The sequence below is a fragment of the Helianthus annuus genome, chromosome 6 (assembly GCF_002127325.2).
Source record: "Helianthus annuus cultivar XRQ/B chromosome 6, HanXRQr2.0-SUNRISE, whole genome shotgun sequence".
Lineage (NCBI taxonomy): Eukaryota > Viridiplantae > Streptophyta > Magnoliopsida > Asterales > Asteraceae > Helianthus > Helianthus annuus.
The window spans coordinates 15684547-15706035 of record NC_035438.2 but is presented as its reverse complement, the minus strand read 5'-3'; the positions used below and the strand labels follow the sequence as shown (position 1 = coordinate 15706035).

The following is a 21489-nucleotide window of genomic DNA, read 5'->3' as shown; positions in this document are numbered from 1 at the left end:
TGAATGAACACTAACGAATCTATATATAGTTATTTATTTATTTTATTTCAAAAATCAAATAAGTTAAGACCCCTTCCTGTAAATTGGAAAGTCAAAAGACGGTAAGGAATATAATTTAAATAAAGAAATAAATAATAAATAAAGAGTAAATTACAAGTTTTGTCCTTTATGTTTACACCAAATTGCAGACGCTGTCGTTTAGCGCAAAAGTTGACAAGTTATGTCCTTTAGGCCAAACCCAGTTAGATTTTTTTGGTTAAGTTAAATTACAAAAGGGTATTTTAGTCTTTTTGTCATTTATTTAATATTGTTTAAAAAATAAAACAATTACTATTATTATTATTATTATTATTAATAAAAATTAAATGTTGGTGATATAAGATCAATGTTGAGACACAGCAAGTTGAAAAGGGGGTCAGAACTCAGAAGAGAAAGGAAACAAGTTGTCACCACCATGCCTGACCGCCTCCCTCTTCAACCACCGTCCACCGTCACCTCCCTTGCACCTGTCGTCCACCACCGCCTCCTATTGCAACCACCGTCCATCACCGCCTCCCGTTGCAAGCACCGCCTCCTGTTGCAACCACCGTCCACCACCGCCTCCCGTTGCAACCGCCGTCCAAGAAATCGCCGCTGCATCCACCGCCTCCTTATTGAACCGCCGACAAAGTAGAAGCAGATCTGGTTTCGAGATGTACAGATCGGAACCTTAGCCCCTTTAAGAATCGGGCCTAGTTGTGGTTCAAGAACCAGTTGTTGGTTCAAGATCGGTAAAAATGGGGTCCGATGGTGTGGCTGATGTTTTTATTCATTTCTTGTTGGTTCAAGTTGGTACTAGCTATCAACCAAGGTATTCATTTCGGTTCCCTCAGACATTCCGGCCCCCACCAAGGTTCGTCTTCTGTAAGTGGTGGATTGTGGTGGTGGTTGTCATAGTGCATGTTTGGCTTAGCTTATTTTCAACTTATTAAAAAGGACTTTTGGGAAAAAAAAGTCAGGATTTCCTGACTTTTGGAAACTTCAAAGGACTTTTGCCTTTAAAAGGCCTTCAAAAGGAAAGCCAAACACTTTGGAAAAGTCCTTTTTCCTTTCAAAAGTCCTTTTTTTGTCAAAAAAAGGAACCCCAAACATGCAAATAGTAAGTGGTGGCGGTGGTGCTTGAGAGGGAGAGGATGATAGGTGAACAGTCAGTTTTTGTTCTGTATATACATTTTATATCAATTAATATTAGACTTTACATAATAGGCCCTCACGAGATGAAAAGACAATAATGCCCTCATGTGCATTCACATGACCAGATTTAATTAAAAAATCTAACTGGGTTTGGCCTAAAGGACAAAACGTGCAAGATTTTGAATGATAAAGGACACCGCCTGTCAACTTTTGCGCTAAAGGACAGCGCCTGAAATTTGATGTAAACATAAAGGACAAAACTTGTAATTTACTCTAAATAAATATAACATATAACCTAACAATAACCTATAAAAGAACGCATGGATTGTTCAAGTCATTCGTCCATCTCGATTCTCGCGTTGTGCTAGCTAGGCTTCCAATCCAACACAGACAGTTGAACAATGGTGGGTTAGAACATAGAGTCAATAGTTAACAATAATATGTTTTTTGATACTCATATGTATATCTGATGTGTTGTTTCAGACAATAGATTTTTGGGGTGAACTTTTATGGGAATCATGGAAAATTCACTTGCGTGGTATGTATGCATCATGTCAACTCGATCGTACTTTATATGATATATCGGTATTTTTGGTGTTAATCAATTGTGTATGCATGTGTGTGAACTTAGGGAAACCGTCTTCTCCGGCTACTTGTTTAACGTTAAATGATTACATGGTAGCTAGTAGTAAAAGAAAGGAGGTATGTAATTCGCATCCATCGTTGCTTAATCCACAAGTGAAGTGATGTTTTATGTTGTGTTGTGTTGTGTTATTTCAGGCGGTCTTTGATGATACAGTCTTTGATGAAATAACTGATGATGATGATGATGATGATGGCCTTGATGCTGCGGTAAACAACATGTGTAAGGTAAAAGTTTCTTTCTGTTTTTCCCTTTCGTGTAGGGCTGTAAACAAACCGAACGTTCAACCAACAGTTTGTGAACCATTCGGCAGGAAGTTTGTTTATGTTTGTTCGATTAGCTTGACGAACACGAACAAAAAATTTCGTTCGGTTAGCTTAGCGAACGAACATGAACACAGGTCTAGTTCGTTCGACTGCGTTCGTGAACGTTCGGTGATATGTTCAGTTACGTTCGTTCATGTTCGTTTGATTATATTAAAAAAAATTATAAATAATAAACCTGAAAACTTGAAACCTGTTATGAATGAGTCATATGGTGACTCTCCACATACATAACTCATATCTCTTTATTTTCTTTGTATTAATGTATATGCCTAAATATATAGAGGCATTTGTATATGGTGAAGATTGATTAATGAATAAAAATTCTCCATGTTCTATTCTCTACATGATTTTATAGTTTTGTTCTCATGTTTATATAATTATATATTAATAGCTAATAGACCATTGTTTTACAACACGTTATCAGCACGACGGTGTTTTTGTTGAAAAAAAAAACCATAGCGGTAGCGATTCTCTATTGTTTTGTTCAAGTTAATATTACCTACTGGAGCCACCAACTGCGAGTCTCACTTGACAACAGCTATCACCAACATCCCACTCATCGCTCGTTTGACGGGGCGTTCCATTCCGCAATCACGAACCTATCCCAAGTGGCAAATAAGGTAACAACATAAAAACTTATTGCTCATAATACATATACACATCCTGTTGATATGCATTGATGAATTATAATATTATATTGATTTGAATTGAATTTTAATTTGGAAATGGGAGTTTGTTGTATGGGACAACGAATTCAAAGATTATTTAACTATTTAATTAAATCTCTGTTTTGATTCAATTTATACCAATCTCAAAAGATTATTTAAATAATGGAGACGTTATACCGTTGTATTTACAATTTTAGAGGACTTTTTAAGTTTCAGTTTTTGATATAATATATTTCTAAGTGCAAAAAATATTGATATTTTGTTATTTAGTATATTTTAATTTATTGATAAGACAAAAAAATGAATTGAGGACATATATCCAAAATATTGATTTTGGTGCATACATAAAAGATATAGTTAAAAAAAATTTACCCATTCATATTAGATACCGTATTACTCATTATTTTAATAAACAATATGTAGGCTACTTCTTAATTTATTTTTAGTGCTTGGATAAGAATATATGAACACAATGGTAAAAAAAATGAATCTAGATGGTTGCATAGAAACACTCACCAAGTAATTGGATTTAATTAAATTTGTTTCTTGTTATGGTGATTTTGATTATATTGATGAGTTGGTATCTTATTCATAAAGTTGGATCAAATAGATGTTATATATGAATATTTGAAATATTTGCATGGTAAGATATTATATTTATAGCATTGAGACCCTTGTGATACTTTTACGATTATATGGAACTACATAACTTATTATTGTAGAAAGTAAAAAAAAGGTGGGCTTATTTACTAGTAAACAAATGTTGATATGTTAAAATCATAGTTTCAAATTAACATGACAGATATGTATACGTGAGATATTTTTTTTGTTACACTATAATTAATTATACCATGATAATTTATTTAAAAAAAAGTTTTATGCTTTTTAATTGATCGAAAAGAATATCTTATCTCATAAAGTTTTACTACTCAATCAAGGACATAATATATACACTTTTTCTGTTAAACCCCAAGTGAAGTCCTTTTTATTCCTTTAACTGAAATTATTTGCTTGTTGGCCGTAAAAAAGATAGAATATTAATATGGATCGTAATTAGTTGTTTTCATTAGTCATTGTTAATATATAGCATGCCAAAGGATTTTTACACAATTAGATATAAATGAGTTATAATGTGGATCGTAATTAATTGTTTTCATTAGTCATTGTTAATATCTAGCATGCCAAAGGACTTTTACACAATTAGATATAAATGAGTTATGTGTGTAGTGCTCATTGGAAACATCACGTGATTTAGTTTTAAATAAAGTATACAATCTATAATGCAATGTATTATTATTGTTATAGCATGATTATAAAAAATAACATTTGGTATTTATACTAGGGTTATACTAGCATTTATAACAAATTTTGCATATAAGAAATTCATGTAATTGATTCCTATTGCTAGATATCTTTATTTGTTATTAGAGAAACCCTTTCTAGCGATGTCGGTTTTTCTCATGCATTCATTAGGCTATGTCATAATGTTTAATAATTTAATTTTTGATTAACTATTATTATTGCTTGTATAAAATAATGACCATTGCTATATGATTCATATGTGCAATATATAGATTATTTATTTGATGTCATTAGTTTTTTTTAATATCAATATTTGAGAAGAAAAAAATGAGTACGCTATGTAGTTCATAAATATTCCATTTTTCAAATAATAAATGATCTGAGAACTTGAAAGTGATCTATGTTTAAGTTTCAAAGTAGTAACGAATATATATAAGATATCTTTGTGATTGGTTATATCATATCTTTGTGATTGGTTATACCATGATATGTTATTACATAAATTATATACGTTTGCTTATTAGTGATGAAAAGGTTTCTTATTTCATAAAGGCCTATTATAAGTTGTTTTCATATGATGACATGCTATGAGATTATGTGTTGAATGATTTGTTGCTATCTATATCTTGTATTCTATATGCTATCATTTCTTTGCATCGATAATATTGAATGGAACGATTAAACCAGATCATGGTTCATTGCCACTCTCATGAAAGAGGAGAAATATGCGTAGATTTGACACCCAAAGTGTCATACTCCATGTATCTCATTATCAAGTTTTAAATGGTCGTGAGATGTTAGTCCGGTATTATTATATGACTCGGACAACAAAGAGAAGTTTATTTATAAGGGAAAATCGGATATAACAAACTTTGTTTGTCAAACCTCAAATATGATCCTAAGGTAGCAATATCATTAAAAAGAAACAAAAGGTTCTAAATCAATTTAGATTTATATATCCGAGTAAATAATGGAAACCATGAAAATTGTTTGGTTTTACTTTGATCCATGAAATGAATATATTGATCATTGTGATCATTGAGAAAAATACAATGATGGTCATGTTGATACTGAGATCAACCATTGGAAATTATAATGAGATCGACTACAATAATTGAAATGATAGTCATGATGAGATCGACTATTAGAATTGTAACAATAGTCATAATGAGATCGACCAGCAAAAGTGGCAAACTAAGGAATGACCATATAACATGATGGTTTAAACTTTGAAGTTATAATACATTCTCTTGTATCTTACATTTTGTATTACATACGTGCAAGTAATACATATGCGATCATAATCCAAAGGTTTATGGATCATAAGTATTTAGTTAGTTGGCATGACCGGTTAGACCACACCGAGTCATTAATGATGATGTGAAAAGTATCGAAGAACCAGAAGATTATCTTGATAATTACATGTCATGTTTGCTCTCAAGTGAAGTTAAGTACTGATCAACAAAAGTAGGGTGTGAATCCCCAAATATTCTGGAAATAATAACGGAAATAAATATACAAACATGATACCATTTAGTATTTTAAAATCGATGCATCGTCTAAATGGTTATCAAATCCGCAACCTGAAGCTTGTGTGATTGTGGCTTAGCTAATGTGACAACAAGCATATTAATCCAGATTAGTATATTTATTTGATAATAATGAATTTGATTCATAAATTATTAACAATCATTGGAATAAGTGTTATTGTTGAGATAATCACTAAACGTCTACTATTGGTTACAAAGCCAATGATTATGAGAGGAGCAAAAGTTCATTTAGGTACATGTAATTTTATATATAGTACCATCAGTTCACATCAAGCCAATAAGTGATAGTTCTCCCCATACAGTTGGTTTTTGGTCAGGAACCATAGATGTCTCATCAAAGATTTTGGTTGTGCGACATATATTTGGCCAGGAACCATAGATGTCTCATCAAAGATTTTGGTTGTGCGACATATATTGAAACGCATCCACCACACCACACAAAGATGGGACTTCTAAAAAGTTTGAGAATATGTTGGGTATAAATAATGGTCTATGATTAAATACTTAAAGCCGTTAGTGAGAAATTCGTTTATGGCTCATTGGTTTTCACTTTAGTGAATGAATGTTCCCAACATTAGGGGGAGATAACAAGCAGTTGGAAAGTGAAAAGTAAAAATGAATTATCATGTCATCTTGATCCTCAGACTTTAAACTATGAACTAGAAGTTTAAAGTATAATTCATTTAGCAATATTAAAGTACAAATTACCAGACAAGTTCACTGACCTAAATAGAGTGACCAAGTAAGTCACATAATCAACTGCTTATGCTCCAGTTATCTTTGTGTCCTAAGAGGACAACCACATATTTTTGTAATGAGTCTATTGCACGCCTATAGCGTGGTAGACTAGTTGATTCCAACAATAAAATTCCTCGAAAATTGGAGCAAGTAATTAAGATGGTCAAGTCGAGGTTATAGTAATAAGATCCCCTGAAGGGACAATAGACATGATGGTTCAAGAAGAACCTCAGGTACCTGAAAATAAAGAGATCTCGTTAAGTTGTATCATGTCTAAGATATGTATGGAATCGAAATAAAAATCGACGTCGTTATACTTTTGTATATATTGTAGCGCTTAAAATGATTAAATGATGAGGATCAAGATTTAAGATTTGCCTATGAATGAATATTAAGAAATGATTGGCCAAAATAGAAAGACGCAAATAAGGCAGAGTTTAGTTCTCTAATGAAATGGAAAGTTTCTGGACCAACAGTCCATACAACTGAAGTTGTAAAATATGCTGGATACAAAAGTGTCTTTACGCGAATCATGTGAAAATCAAATTAAGTGATATAAGTCAAAATTGGTGGCACAAGAATTTTCACAAATACCTATGATTCATTATGAGAAAATGTATTCTTCAGTGGTGGATGCATTGACTTTCCAATATCTTATTAGTCTGGTAATATATAAAAGAGAATTGACACGCGTCTTATGAAAGTTATGTATCACTTGATACTAAGTCATATAAAATAAGTTCTCGAGAATATTATGATTGTGACAACTCGTACTTTAGACCTATCTTGTAATGTTACGCGAGTCACTCTAATTGATTAAATGCATGTTTACGTGATATGTGTTGCTATTGTATGTTACGAATTAAATGCTTATACGTATGCTGCTTGAACTAAACCTACACGACATGGATCAATCACACAAGGCCATTTGGGCCGTAAACCTTGTAATCGGAACCAAGGGGCAACCCAAGTGGGGGTTCGGCCCATCCCTCTTTGATTGTTTAACAACTAGGGTGTTAGTAACCTTTGCACACTTTGGCAAGATCATCCTCACACAAGAAACCCTAGACCTCTCTCTCTCTCTCTCTTGTTTGCTTGAAACCCGACGGCACCAAGGAGCATTCTTGTTCGGATCACCCTCTTACCATCATCAACCGGTTAGTGTGCTTAACGATTGTTTCATGATTGACTGTGTATGTTGTTAAATGGATTATGTGCTAATAATCGGCCCACTTGTAGGCATTGTGTGATGTTCTTGTGAATTGATAATCGACTGCCATATAATTGATTCGGAGGGTATTTGATGATGTTGATGTTAATGATAATATGCTTGTTAAATCGGACATGTTTATGTTAAACGTAGGTTGCCATGTTTCGGGTTACATGTCATTGATTTAGAGCCGTATAATTGTTAATCAAATGATCCGGTTGCATATTATGTTGATATTGAATTACTGTTCTTGTTGATGATGATTTGAATATGTAAAATTGTTAAACATGGTGTTTGATCCGATTTGTGAAACTGATAAGTTGTTAGCTGGATTTACGGAATGATTGTTGCTGTGTAATCATGGAAAGTTGTTACATGCACCGTTGCGACACCGATTGCGAGTCGGAATCACCCGTTGCGACTCGAAACCACCCGCGGTTGCGAGTCCCGTTGCGACTCGAGACCACACATTCCCGGCACAAACCGCACGAGCCGAAACCACGATTGCGAGTCAGGTTACGACTCGAAACCGGACCATGACAAGCCGGAACCACAGTTGCGAGTCCCGTTGCGACTCGGAACCTCCTTCGTTGCGACTCGAGGCCCTTTTACACATACACTCTGTTATTGGGCCTGCACACTGTTACGAGCCCAACAGATTGGGCCAGATACTTGGACTCTACTTGTTTACGTGATTGTTTATGCTAAATCTGTGATGTCAAATATTTGCACAATCTGTTACAATATGTATGGAACATACGTGCACTACTTGTATACGAATCTGACCCGCATAATAACTATGGTAGGACGTGGTTAATCGCTCTATAACTTAATTGAACTGTGTGAATCATACCGAGCAACCCCAGGTGAGTTCATTGCATTTTCTCAAGCATGCGTCCCGGTGGTTTGGGACAACTAGTAAACATTTGGACGGGAAACATTGGGTAAACAACTTAATCGGTTTTGGTCATTGCCTGGAGGGCAATGGGGGTAATTAGTTGATAGCGCTATTAGGTACTAATTATCTGGGTTTCACTATGGTTGTTTAGAGGCACACTCCTCGGTTACGTAAGGGCGGTTTCCCTAGGGTAACTAACTGAACAACATAGTGGGTTGCTAAGAGGCACACTCCTCGGTTACGTAAGGGCGTCGTCCCTAGGGTAACTAACATGAGCAACAACGTAACACAACAGTGAATCGTATTAACAAATATCTGGTAACACAACTCATGTACAAACCTTGAACTCACCAGCGTAGTCTGACACACTTGTTTGCATGCTTGTAGGTCATTAACACTTGGAACATGGACTTGCTATCTGGGAGTGCTGGAGTGGTCATGGATCGAGGCTCTTGGATTTATTTACATTGGATACTTTGGTTTTAAGTATTATGAAACAATTGCTAAACGATTTATTAAATGCTTCCGCTACACAATACTTTGGGATTTGATATTATATTTTATTTAAGTATTTACTATTGGTTCAATGTGATTGGTGGCTCGAACTCTGATGCGTAACACGCCTCGCGGGATTTCCGCAAGTGGGATTTTGGGGGTGTTACAGTTGGTATCAGAGCCACTGGTTATAGTGAACTAGGTTTTAAAACGTTTTGTAAAACCAGACTATAACCGAACAACTTCGACAATCGATCATGACACTCAGCACCAGATTGCAAGGTTCGTTTCTCTCTCACTCTATACATTACTTGCTTAGCAGTCACACACTCACAACGAATATGAACTGAAACATTTAACACCGTAGTGACCTGATAGTGTGACACTACTCTTCGACTCATACGAACTGTAGACCTGTGATACCATCTGTCGTGTTGTTTGAACGGGGGAAACTTCGAGCGTAAGCTAAGAGGCTCTGAGATGAACATGCAAATCGCCTTATTATTATGGGTGCACACTTAATAATAACGCGGGGTGCATCAAGTCCCAGTGAGGCTTATCGAGCGTGAGAAGGGTTCTGCCTTACTATGTGTGAACTAAGTAGTACGTGAATATCACTATGATACTTGACTCCTGTTCCGTTTCGGTTTCTAAATCGGTTTATTCCCCACTATAGAAACATGAGTGGACGAGGACACGGACGTGGCAACATCAACATGACTCAGGCTGAGTTGAATGACCTAATCAATACCCGCGTGGCTGAGGCTTTAGCAGCCTATCAAGCTGGTACGGAATGTACCAAGTACTCTTTACTCTTATACCACGTACCCGTCTTTTCATTCCTATAATGTGTTTCCTCCCATTATTTAGGTCAACAAGCACAACCTCAACCTAACCAGCCTGCGTGTACGTTCAAAATGTTTATGGACTGCAAGCCACAGACCTTCACCGGGACTGAAGGGGCTGTGGGACTCCTAAGATGGTTCGAAAAAGCAGAGTCTGTGTTTGCTATCTGTAACTGTCCCACTGGGGACAGGGTGAAATATGCTGCGGGTACCTTGGCTGATGGTGCCCTAACATGGTGGAACGCCCAAGTACAGTTGTTGGGCATCGAGGCAGCGAATGCCACAACTTGGGAAGACTTTAAAGAACTGATCAGGGAGGAGTACTGTCCTCGGGACGAGGTCCAGAAGTTGGAAAACGAATACTACGACTTGAAGATGGTTGGATCTGAAGTCGAAGCGTATGTGAAGCGATCGTACGAACTGGCCGACATGTGCCCGAACTTGTCTCGGCCTATGTCCCGGAGGATTGAGTTATTCATCAAAGGGTTGCCTCCGCGTGTGAAGAGCTTGGTCACTGCAGCCCATCTCAATGATTTGACACAGATCGTTCGTCTGACTCACAAGATTGTGGATCAAGAGGTGGAAAGCGATTCGTTACCTCCGCGCATTTCAGCCACTGCTGCTGCGACACCCACTACTACTACACCTGCTAATGATAACAAACGAAAGTGGAGCGACTACGACAAAGCATCCAGTGCTGGTCAGACTCAGAAAAGGCCAGACAACAGCAACCGCAACGTCAGCCAGTCGTCTTCTGTCAATCAAGGCCAGGGGAGTGGCCACAGCCAGGGTTCATATGCAGGGAGAAAGCCACGGTGTAACAAATGTGGCTATCATCATTGGGGGCCGTGTGGGCGGACGTGTAACAAGTGTGGTAAGCCAGGCCATGAGGCCAGGGATTGTAGAACCTCACAACCCAAACACCAGCAGCAACAAAACCAGCAGAATCAGAGACAACAGGGACAACCACCCCAGCAGAACCAGGGTTTCAGGAAGGGGTGCTTTCAGTGTGGTGACGAGGGTCACTTTAAGCGGGATTGCCCTCAGTTAAACCAGAACGCTAACGACAACAACCGCCCGAATAACAACAATGCTGGGAACAACAACAACAACAACGGCAACAACGGGGGTAATGGTGCTCGGGGCAGAGTGTTTCAGCTTGGAGCAAGGGATGCCAGGAATGACGGCAACGTTGTAACTGGTACGTTTCCTGTTAATGATCGTATTGCTTCTGTATTATTTGATTCGGGTGCCGATTGGAGTTATGTGTCCCTAGAGTTTAGTCAACGATTAGGGATAACCCCAACGCCTTTAGAAGTTAAACAGGTAGTAGAACTAGCAGATGGTAAAACGATAGAAGCCTCGAACGTCCTTTTCGGGTGCAAACTAGATCTCGTGGGTCAGGTGTTTGACATTGACCTCCTTCCCGTTACGCTCGGTAGTTTTGACATAGTGGTAGGCATGGATTGGTTGTCTAAGCACCAAGCAGAAATTCTATGTAAAGAGAAGATTGTGCGTATACCTCTCCTTGATGGAGAGTCACTGTTAGTTCAAGGGCATCGTAGTGGGACGATGGTTGGAATTATCACGGCCATGCGTGCACAACAGTATCTACAAAAAGGGTACCCAGCAATGTTAGCGTTAGTTACCAACGCTCAGTTTGAGGAAGGTAAGATCGAGGATCTACCAGTGGTGCGGGAATTCGCTGATGTATTCCCAGAAGAGCTACCAGGGTTACCTCCTCACCGTCAAATAGAATTTCAGATTGATCTTGCACCAGGAGCGGCTCCAATTGCTCGAGCTCCTTACCGGTTAGCACCAGGAGAGTTACAGGAACTGTCTAATCAACTGCAGGAGTTGTTGGACAGGGGCTTTATTCGACCCAGTTCTTCGCCTTGGGGAGCCCCAGTTTTGTTCGTAAAGAAGAAGGACGGGTCATTCCGTATGTGTATCGACTATCGAGAACTCAACAAGGTGACCATTAAGAACCGCTATCCATTACCACGCATCGACGACTTGTTTGACCAGCTGCAAGGGTCAAGCTTCTATTCCAAGATTGACTTAAGATCGGGGTATCACCAGGTACGGGTTAGGGAAGAAGATGTTCCTAAGACAGCTTTTCGAACGCGCTACGGACACTATGAGTTTTTGGTCATGCCGTTTGGATTGACCAATGCACCAGCGGTTTTCATGGATCTCATGAACCGCGTATGTAAGCCATATCTTGACGAGTTTGTTATAGTGTTTATTGACGATATCTTAGTCTATTCCAAGAACAAGGAAGATCACGAGCGTCACCTACGTCTCATCTTGGAACTCTTGAGAAGGGAACAGCTGTATGCGAAATTTTCTAAGTGCGACTTTTGGATTCGGGAAGTGCATTTCCTTGGGCACGTTGTTAACGAGAAAGGGATACATGTGGACCCTGCGAAGGTGGATGCAGTTAAGAATTGGGCGGCACCAAAGACTCCGTCTGAGGTGCGTCAATTTCTTGGTCTTGCTGGATACTATCGAAGGTTTATTAAAGACTTCTCGAAAATCGCGCAACCTCTCACCTCACTGACACAGAAGAACACGGCGTACTCTTGGGGAACGAAGCAGGAAGAGGCCTTCCAATTGTTAAAACAGAAACTTTGCAGTGCACCGATCTTGTCTTTACCAGAGGGCACCGAAGATTTTGTGGTATATTGTGACGCGTCAATTCAGGGTCTCGGTTGCGTGTTGATGCAACGCGAGAAGGTAATAGCTTATGCTTCTCGTCAGCTGAAGGTGCACAAGAAGAACTACACGACGCACGACTTGGAGTTAGGAGCGGTGGTATTTGCGTTGAAGATTTGGAGGCACTATCTGTACGGTACCAAATGCACCATCTACACCGACCATAGGAGTCTCCAGCACATCTTTGACCAGAAAGAGTTGAATATGCGACAACGACGATGGGTGGAGTTATTGAACGATTATGAATGTGCCATCAAGTATCATCCGGGCAAGGCGAACGTTGTAGCTGACGCCCTCAGCAGAAAAGATAATGCACCTAGACGTGTGCGAGCATTGCAACTCACGATTCAGTCCAACCTCCCTTCCCAGATACGAGACGCTCAGTCGGAAGCGTTGAAACCAGAGAACATTCGAGCTGAAGCTTTACGTGGCTCGAGGCAACGACTAGAACAAAGGGGAGACGACGCTTACTATGTAACTGGACGCATTTGGGTCCCATTCTTTGGCAACTTACGGGAACTGGTAATGGAAGAGGCACATAAGTCACGTTACTCCGTACATCCTGGATAGATAAGATGTACCATGACTTGAAAACTACGTACTGGTGGCCTAGCATGAAGGCTCATATAGCAACCTACGTCAGCAAATGTTTGACTTGTGCTAAAGTCAAAGCAGAACATCAAAAGCCCTCAGGTCTACTGCAGCAACCAGAGATACCCACATGGAAGTGGGAGCAGATCGCTATGGATTTCGTGACATGACTACCAAGAACTCAGGCTGGGAACGACACTATTTGGGTGATTGTTGATCGCCTCACGAAATCAGCACACTTCCTAGCAATCAAGGAAACAGACAAGTTTTCTCAGTTGGCAGCAGTGTATCTTAAGGAAGTGGTTTCTAGGCATGGAGTGCCAACTTCTATCATTTCAGACCGTGATCCGCGTTTCACTTCAGAGTTATGGCAGTCAATGCATAAATCGTTCGGTTCCCAACTCGACATGAGTACCGCTTATCACCCGCAGACGGATGGTCAAAGCGAGCGCACCATCCAAACACTCGAAGATATGCTTCGGGCATGCGTACTCGACTTTGGAAAAGGGTGGGAGAAGCACCTACCGTTGATAGAATTCTCCTACAACAACAGCTACCATTCAAGTATTAAGGCAGCTCCGTTCGAAGCACTGTACGGACGGAAATGTCGCTCACCTCTCTGTTGGCATGAGGTGGGTGACAGCCAGATCACAGGACCTGAGTTTGTCCTTGAAGCATCAGAAAGCATCGTGCAGATCAGAAATCGTATGGCCGCAGCTCGTGACCGACAGAAGAGCTACGCTGACAAGCGAAGTAAACCGCTGGAATTTGAAGTTAATGACCGTGTCATGTTAAAGGTTTCACCCTGGAAGGGTGTGGTGCGTATTGGGAAACGCGGCAAATTAAACCCTCGTTATGTAGGACCCTTCAAAATTGTGGAAAGGATTGGAAAGGTGGCCTACAGGTTGGAATTACCGGCTGAGTTGGGTAATGTCCATGATGTATTTCACGTATCACAGCTAAAGAAGTGTTTGGTTGATGAAACACTGGTAGTACCATTTCAAGAGCTAAAGATAGATGACAAATTGCAGTTTGTCGAAGAACCAATTGAGATTATGGATCGGGAGGTTAAAGTTCGTAAACACAGCCGTATACCAATTGTGAGAGTTCGTTGGAACTCAAGACGTGGTCCAGAGTTCACGTGGGAACGCGAGGACCAGATGAAACTTAAGTACCCACATCTGTTCCCCGAAGACCAGTCAAAACCTAGTGAACCTAGTGTTGACGCAACTAGTGAATTTCGGGACGAAATTCCCATTCAAGTTGGGGAGGATGTGACGCCCCAGGAAAACCAGCAAACGATATAACCTACCTAGCTTTAACTTACCTAGCTTTCTCAGTGAGTGCGTACCAAATTTCGGGACGAAATTTCTTTTTAGTTGGGGATACTGTGACAACTCGTACTTTAGACCTATCTTGTAATGTTACGCGAGTCACTCTAATTGATTAAATGCATGTTTACGTGATATGTGTTGCTATTGTATGTTACGAATTAAATGCTTATACGTATGCTGCTTGAACTAAACCTACACGACATGGATCAATCACACAAGGCCATTTGGGCCGTAAACCTTGTAATCGGAACCAAGGGGCAACCCAAGTGGGGGTTCGGCCCATCCCTCTTTGATTGTTTAACAACTAGGGTGTTAGTAACCTTTGCACACTTTGGCAAGATCATCCTCACACAAGAAACCCTAGACCTCTCTCTCTCTCTCTCTCTCGTTTGCTTGAAACCCGACGGCACCAAGGAGCATTCTTGTTCGGATCACCCTCTTACCATCATCAACCGGTTAGTGTGCTTAACGATTGTTTCATGATTGACTGTGTATGTTGTTAAATGGATTATGTGCTAATAATCGGCCCACTTGTAGGCATTGTGTGATGTTCTTGTGAATTGATAATCGACTGCCATATAATTGATTCGGAGGGTATTTGATGATGTTGATGTTAATGATAATATGCTTGTTAAATCGGACATGTTTATGTTAAACGTAGGTTGCCATGTTTCGGGTTACATGTCATTGATTTAGAGCCGTATAATTGTTAATCAAATGATCCGGTTGCATATTATGTTGATATTGAATTACTGTTCTTGTTGATGATGATTTGAATATGTAAAATTGTTAAACATGGTGTTTGATCCGATTTGTGAAACTGATAAGTTGTTAGCTGGATTTACGGAATGATTGTTGCTGTGTAATCATGGAAAGTTGTTACATGCACCGTTGCGACACCGATTGCGAGTCGGAATCACCCGTTGCGACTCGAAACCACCCGCGGTTGCGAGTCCCGTTGCGACTCGAGACCACACGTTCCCGGCACAAACCACACGAGCCGAAACCACGGTTGCGAGTCAGGTTGCGACTCGAAACCGGACCATGACAAGCCGGAACCACAGTTGCGAGTCCCGTTGCGACTCGGAACCTCCTTCGTTGCGACTCGAGGCCCTTTTACACATACACTCTGTTATTGAGCCTGCACACTGTTACGAGCCCAACAGATTGGGCCAGATACTTGGACTCTACTTGTTTACGTGATTGTTTACGCTAAATCTGTGATGTCAAATATTTGCACAATCTGTTACAATATGTATGGAACATACGTGCACTACTTGTATACGAATCTGACCCGCATAATAACTATGGTAGGACGTGGTTAATCACTCTATAACTTAATTGAACTGTGTGAATCATACCGAGCAACCCCAGGTGAGTTCATTGCATTTTCTCAAGCATGCGTCCCGGTGGTTTGGGACAACTAGTAAACATTTGGACGGGAAACATTGGGTAAACAACTTAATCGGTTTTGGTCATTGCCTGGAGGGCAATGGGGGTAATTAGTTGATAGCGCTATTAGGTACTAATTATCTGGGTTTCACTATGGTTGTTTAGAGGCACACTCCTCGGTTACGTAAGGGCGTCGTCCCTAGGGTAACTAACATGAGCAACAACGTAACACAACAGTGAATCGTATTAACAAATATCTGGTAACACAACTCATGTACAAACCTTGAACTCACCAGCGTAGTCTGACACACTTATTTGCATGCTTGTAGGTCATTAACACTTGGAACATGGACTTGCTATCTGGGAGTGCTGGAGTGGTCATGGATCGAGGCTCTTGGATTTATTTACATTGGATACTTTGGTTTTAAGTATTATGAAACAATTGCTAAACGATTTATTAAATGCTTCCGCTACACGATACTTTGGGATTTGATATTATATTTTATTTAAGTATTTACTATTGGTTCAATGTGATTGGTGGCTCGAACTCTGATGCGTAACACGCCTCGCGGGATTTCCGCAAGTGGGATTTTGGGGGTGTTACAATGATTATTATATAAATTCAGATCTGAATACATAGACATGTTGTATATGTTATTGAATTGAATATAATTGGAACTCCCCATGAGTATCCTAAACCATTTGAGTGCTTAAGAGGTTAATTGAAACACCTTATGGATGTAATTATAGTGCACCAATACTCCAATAAACATACATAGAAAATGTGTACCTGGTTATTATGGCATCTCAATGTACACTGTGTACAAACATGGCACAATATGAATTTTGGAGATAAAAGCAAGTGTTCTTGATATTTTTGCATATGAAATAGATATATCTATGTGTTAAAAGGGCAAGTTTATATAGCAAAACTTCTAAGAGTGAAAGCACATGCATATTTGGATAAGATAGAAAGAATTCCCTCATGGATTGATAATGCTAGAAGCATTAATGATGTAAAAACCGCAAGAACGTATTATATGAAGTTGACAAAATACGTATGGACTAAAATAGTTGGGTCGAGTGTTGTATAACTCGAGATATTCACATAAAGAGGGATATAAGTTTAATTAAATTAGCCATGTTCTATGAACATTCTACTTTTAAAAGTTCACTATAATCGTAATTTACAGTAATGATTCTAGGCATCACTGAGAGAAATTGTCGAGCTTTTAGAGGAAGAATTTTTGAATGACCTTGGCACGGTCTAATTATTACTCGAACTATAGTTCGAGTATATATGTAATCATATTTTACTAATCCCTCAAGTACATCTAGAAGATGATGTTTGGATATTTTAGTATGGACATAGTTGAACCTTAAAGTATGTTAAAGGTTGTTAAGTCATTTTTTATAAGAAATAACTATTATCATCTCCTACCAAAGTAGGGATTCTTATTCCAAAAGTACCATGGCTAAAGTGCAATTGTCCATTAATATTTCTTTCTATCTATGCATAATATGTTTTTCTTATTTGAATTTATCAACATTATATAGCATATGTACAATGAGGAGACATTTGAATGGTAAAGCAGATATGTCGATACTCTAAAGGTAAGAATGATATGTGTGTATATTTTACTAACCTATGAAATCTAGTTACGTTAGTCTTGTAGATGTAAAGAATGTAACACAACATAGTAGTGGATCTTATGGTATTTGTTTGCAAGAGGAAGCACTAGAAGTCTCACAAGAAGATTTTACAACATTACTCAATATAAAGTATTGCACTTCAAGGCATCAAACAACAAATTATTCTACAAAAGTTTTGAGTAACATTCGAGGAAGATGGACACATGTTACTTAAAGGATACATATTATAATGAGGGGGAGATTTTTTTAAGTTGCACTCTTTTTCCCTTAACTAAGTTTTGTCCCATTGGGTTTTCTTAGTAAGGTTTTTAATGAGGCAACATACCTGATCCAGAAGTATCAGAATAAGAAAATACGTGCTGCACTCTTTTTCCCTTAGCTGAGGTTTTGTCCCACTGGGTTTTCCTAGCAAGGTTTTTAACAAGGCAGTTTCACCAAGCGTATTGAAAGTATGTGGATAGTCAAGGGGGAGTGTTATGAATGAGTCATTTATATAGTGACTCTCCACATACATAACTCATATCTCTTTATTTTCTTTGTATTAATGTATATGCCTAAATATATAGAGGCATTTGTATATGGTGAAGATTGATTAATGAATAAAAATTCTCCATGTTCTATTCTCTACATGATTTTATAGTTTTGTTCTCATGTTTATATAATTATATATTAGTAGCTAATAGACCATTGTTTTACAACAAAACCCTATTTTTTCTAAGTTAGCTAAAATTTGGACATTCTAAGACATTTTTGGGGATAATTATGTCTAAGTTAGTTAAACTTGATTCATTGTTTGGTGGTGTAGTAGACTTCTTGTGTTTTGATTTATCATTTGATGGTTTTATTTAACTACTTATATCCAATGTTTAAGGATAACAATGTTTTCATTTTTTATTTTCAAGTTAAATGTTCGTTTGTGGTCGAGACCAGTGTTCACAAACTGTTCGTGAACAACTGAATTTTCTTAACGAATGAACACGAACACGAACATAAACTTATGTTCGGTATGCGTTTGTGAACAGTTCGCAAACATGTTAATTTCCTTAACGAACGAACACCAACGTGGCCTTGTTCGTGTTCGTTCGGTTCGTTTACAGTTTCATGTTTCAAAAATGTCCACATCTATTTTACTCATGTATCCTGCTCTTTCTCGTAGGCGGTTTTGCATTACACCTTCTCTGCTAGGGAAGCACAGTTTCTTTCAGCCGCAGACCCTTACACTCTAAAGAAAAATCGTCTTGATCCTCAAGGAAACTGGGCGAGCTGCTCTCGCTTTCTGGCTTTTTCTGAACAGTACAGATCAAAGTTTAATGAGTTTATGAAGAGGTTTTCAAGAGCTGGTATCTATACTCTAGGAGACTCGTTTCCGGAGTCCTGGAGCATACATGAATTGGCAATGCTTAATGATGAGGATGTTCTCCAAATGTATAAAAACTTCAAGCGGTTTGATACCGCAGTCGACCTTTCAGATCATCTCTTTTCTACTTCACCTGTGGAGCAGGCAAGTCTCTCTCTACCTGTTTTCATTGGATTTTTTTTTTTTGTTAAGTTTTAACGTTGATAAGCCATATGTGTGGTATGTTTCAGACAACAGAACGTTGGGCTGAACGGATAAGGGACGAGTGGAGGATTCTTAAAGAACGCTTGCCTGGTATGTATGTCAGTTCATGATTAGGAATGTTGATGAATACACATGGTCTTGAAACGTGCGTTATGCAAACACATTTTTCTTTTATTTGGACGCAGAGACGATATTCGTGAGGGTTTATGAATCCAGGATGGATCTTTTAAGAGCTGTAATCATTGGACCAAAGGGGACTCCGTATCATGATGGGCTCTTCTTCTTTGATGTGTATTTCCCACCCATGTATCCTTGCGTGCCGCCTGTATGTTTCTCCTTTTATTATTATACATGTGTATTCGGTCAATGCGGTCTTATTATTTATTATCTTTTATTTGTTCTTTTCTTTAAGCTTGTGCGCTATCACGCAAGTGGTGCTTTTGGTGGCATCAATCCGCATATGTTTTCGTGTGGTGAAGTTCGCTTGAGCCTTTTCAGACCGTCGGGCCTCACGGGTGAGAGTATCTGGGTGCCTTTCCATACAACTATGCTCCAACTTCTGGTCACCATACAGGATCGAGTTTTGAACGCAGCCCCTTTGTTCCACCAACCTGGATTTCTAGATTCTGGGCCTTCTGTGGTCGCAGAATACTTTTCTTTACTATACAACGAGCGCATCCTGACTAGATCACTTAAAATAATGACGTATATCATGAACAAACCACCCAAGGTAAGATTTTGTGGTTTTGTTCCTACATATCTAGTAAGCATGGTTAACTAATGAGATGTTTGGATGATGAATGATGCAGAACTTTGAGGCTTTTGTAGTTGGGCATTTTCGCAATCGCGTGGTTGATATCCTAACGGCATGTAAAGCTTATATGGATGGCGTGCAAGTCGGGTGTGGTGTGGGTAACAAGGAGAGGTGCTGCTCAATTGAGTTCCGGAATGAAGTTGCTATGTGTATCAGGCACCTTAAATTTGGTTTTAACAAAATGGGAGCAACTGAAGCTGAGAAGTTCACAGTTTTAGACGCGCCAACCCCTGTGAGTCTTCATGGCTATTAGTTATATTTGCAGACTTTTTTTAAGTATCAATTGTGTTAAGAATAACCCTTTACTTTCTTCGAAAATGATGCAGTCAAGTCCTGGATCTTACTCTATTTTCAAAGCAGAGTTTCCGATTTTGTCGGCTTCAGCATCAACTGTAATACTCTCTTCCTATCTATCTTTATGTGTTTGGCGTAGATGCATACGCGGTATTAGGGGTGTTCAATGAAACAAATTACGAATTTTGAATTCATTGAATCGAATTGTTCGGATTTTATTTTTTTTCTATATGAATTCGTATTCAGTTTGGATTTGATCTATTCAATACAATTCGTGTTTGAGGCTCGAATTCGATTTAAATTCAAATTCACCCTAATCAGTAAATAATTTTACTTTTATTTTTAAACTACTACAAACTAATTATTTTATGACTTATTATTGTTTTTTGTTTTGATTTCTGGGACAGATCTCTGGTGGTTTTGGGTTGACATCTTCAGTCACAGGTGGGAATTTTTAGTTCTTGTAAAAAGCTTCTTATTTGATTGTTTGATGGTTGAGTCTTTTGATTGTATATAAATGTTTATTTTGTTCTCTCCTGGACTAGATGAAGAGGAGGATGGTAACTAGGAGAGCTGCTTAATCAGTTTCAACAATGCTAGCATCGTGGATTAGAGCATACTTGCTAAGAATTAGTAGTAAAGTTGTCTATAATACTTTTGCTTAATCCTGTTTTGTTAATCGATCACACTTACAACGATATGATTTGTCATGAGTTCATAGTTGTTTTGAGTTATACATTGTGTTAACAAATCATTTCAGTGTTAATGACCGTCGAGTCTACTAATTCACCACTAATTCCATCGTGGAGTTTGGTTCTAGTTTGGAAAATGTTGTGTATCAACAACTTTGTTTTTGGGTTTCATTCTTCGGTTGCCATCCAACTTTCGATTCACTCGTGGGATCCGGGCGGACCGGGGGGGACCACCATGGCTCCTCTCTTCTCGAGAATCCATACATCCCTTATCAGTGTATGGCCAGCTATCTCTTGAGCACAGGTTTAGGTTCGGCCTTAATGGAAAAATAAAATGGAGCACCTAACAACGCATCTTCACGTACCAAGAACTACGAGATCACCCCTTTCATTCTAGGGTGACGGAGGGATCATACCATTCGAGCCTTTTTTTTTTCATGGGGTACCATATTGAAACTGTTCAACTTTTTTGCAACTACGAAGCTCATGATACAGATGTACAATATCATTAGGAACAATCTAACTAAGAGAATAGCTGGGCCAGATAATTTTTTTGCAACTAATAGCCCATAATCAACTAATAAATAAAACT

General features: G+C 38.7%; 1 protein-coding gene across 1 annotated transcript; it reads left to right on the top strand.

Moving 5' to 3' along the window:
• The first annotated feature begins 776 nt into the window (after positions 1 to 776).
• LOC110863782 (probable ubiquitin-conjugating enzyme E2 25) lies at positions 777 to 20886 on the top strand. Its single transcript, XM_022113082.2, has 12 exons — positions 777 to 827; positions 1657 to 1711; positions 1805 to 1875; positions 1954 to 2043; positions 18693 to 19037; positions 19124 to 19187; positions 19283 to 19422; positions 19510 to 19827; positions 19907 to 20143; positions 20238 to 20303; positions 20613 to 20649; positions 20751 to 20886. The coding sequence occupies exons 1-12, from the start codon at positions 777 to 779 to the stop codon at positions 20771 to 20773; spliced, it is 1497 nt and encodes a 498-aa protein (XP_021968774.2). The 3' UTR covers positions 20774 to 20886.
• The last annotated feature ends 603 nt before the right edge of the window (positions 20887 to 21489 follow it).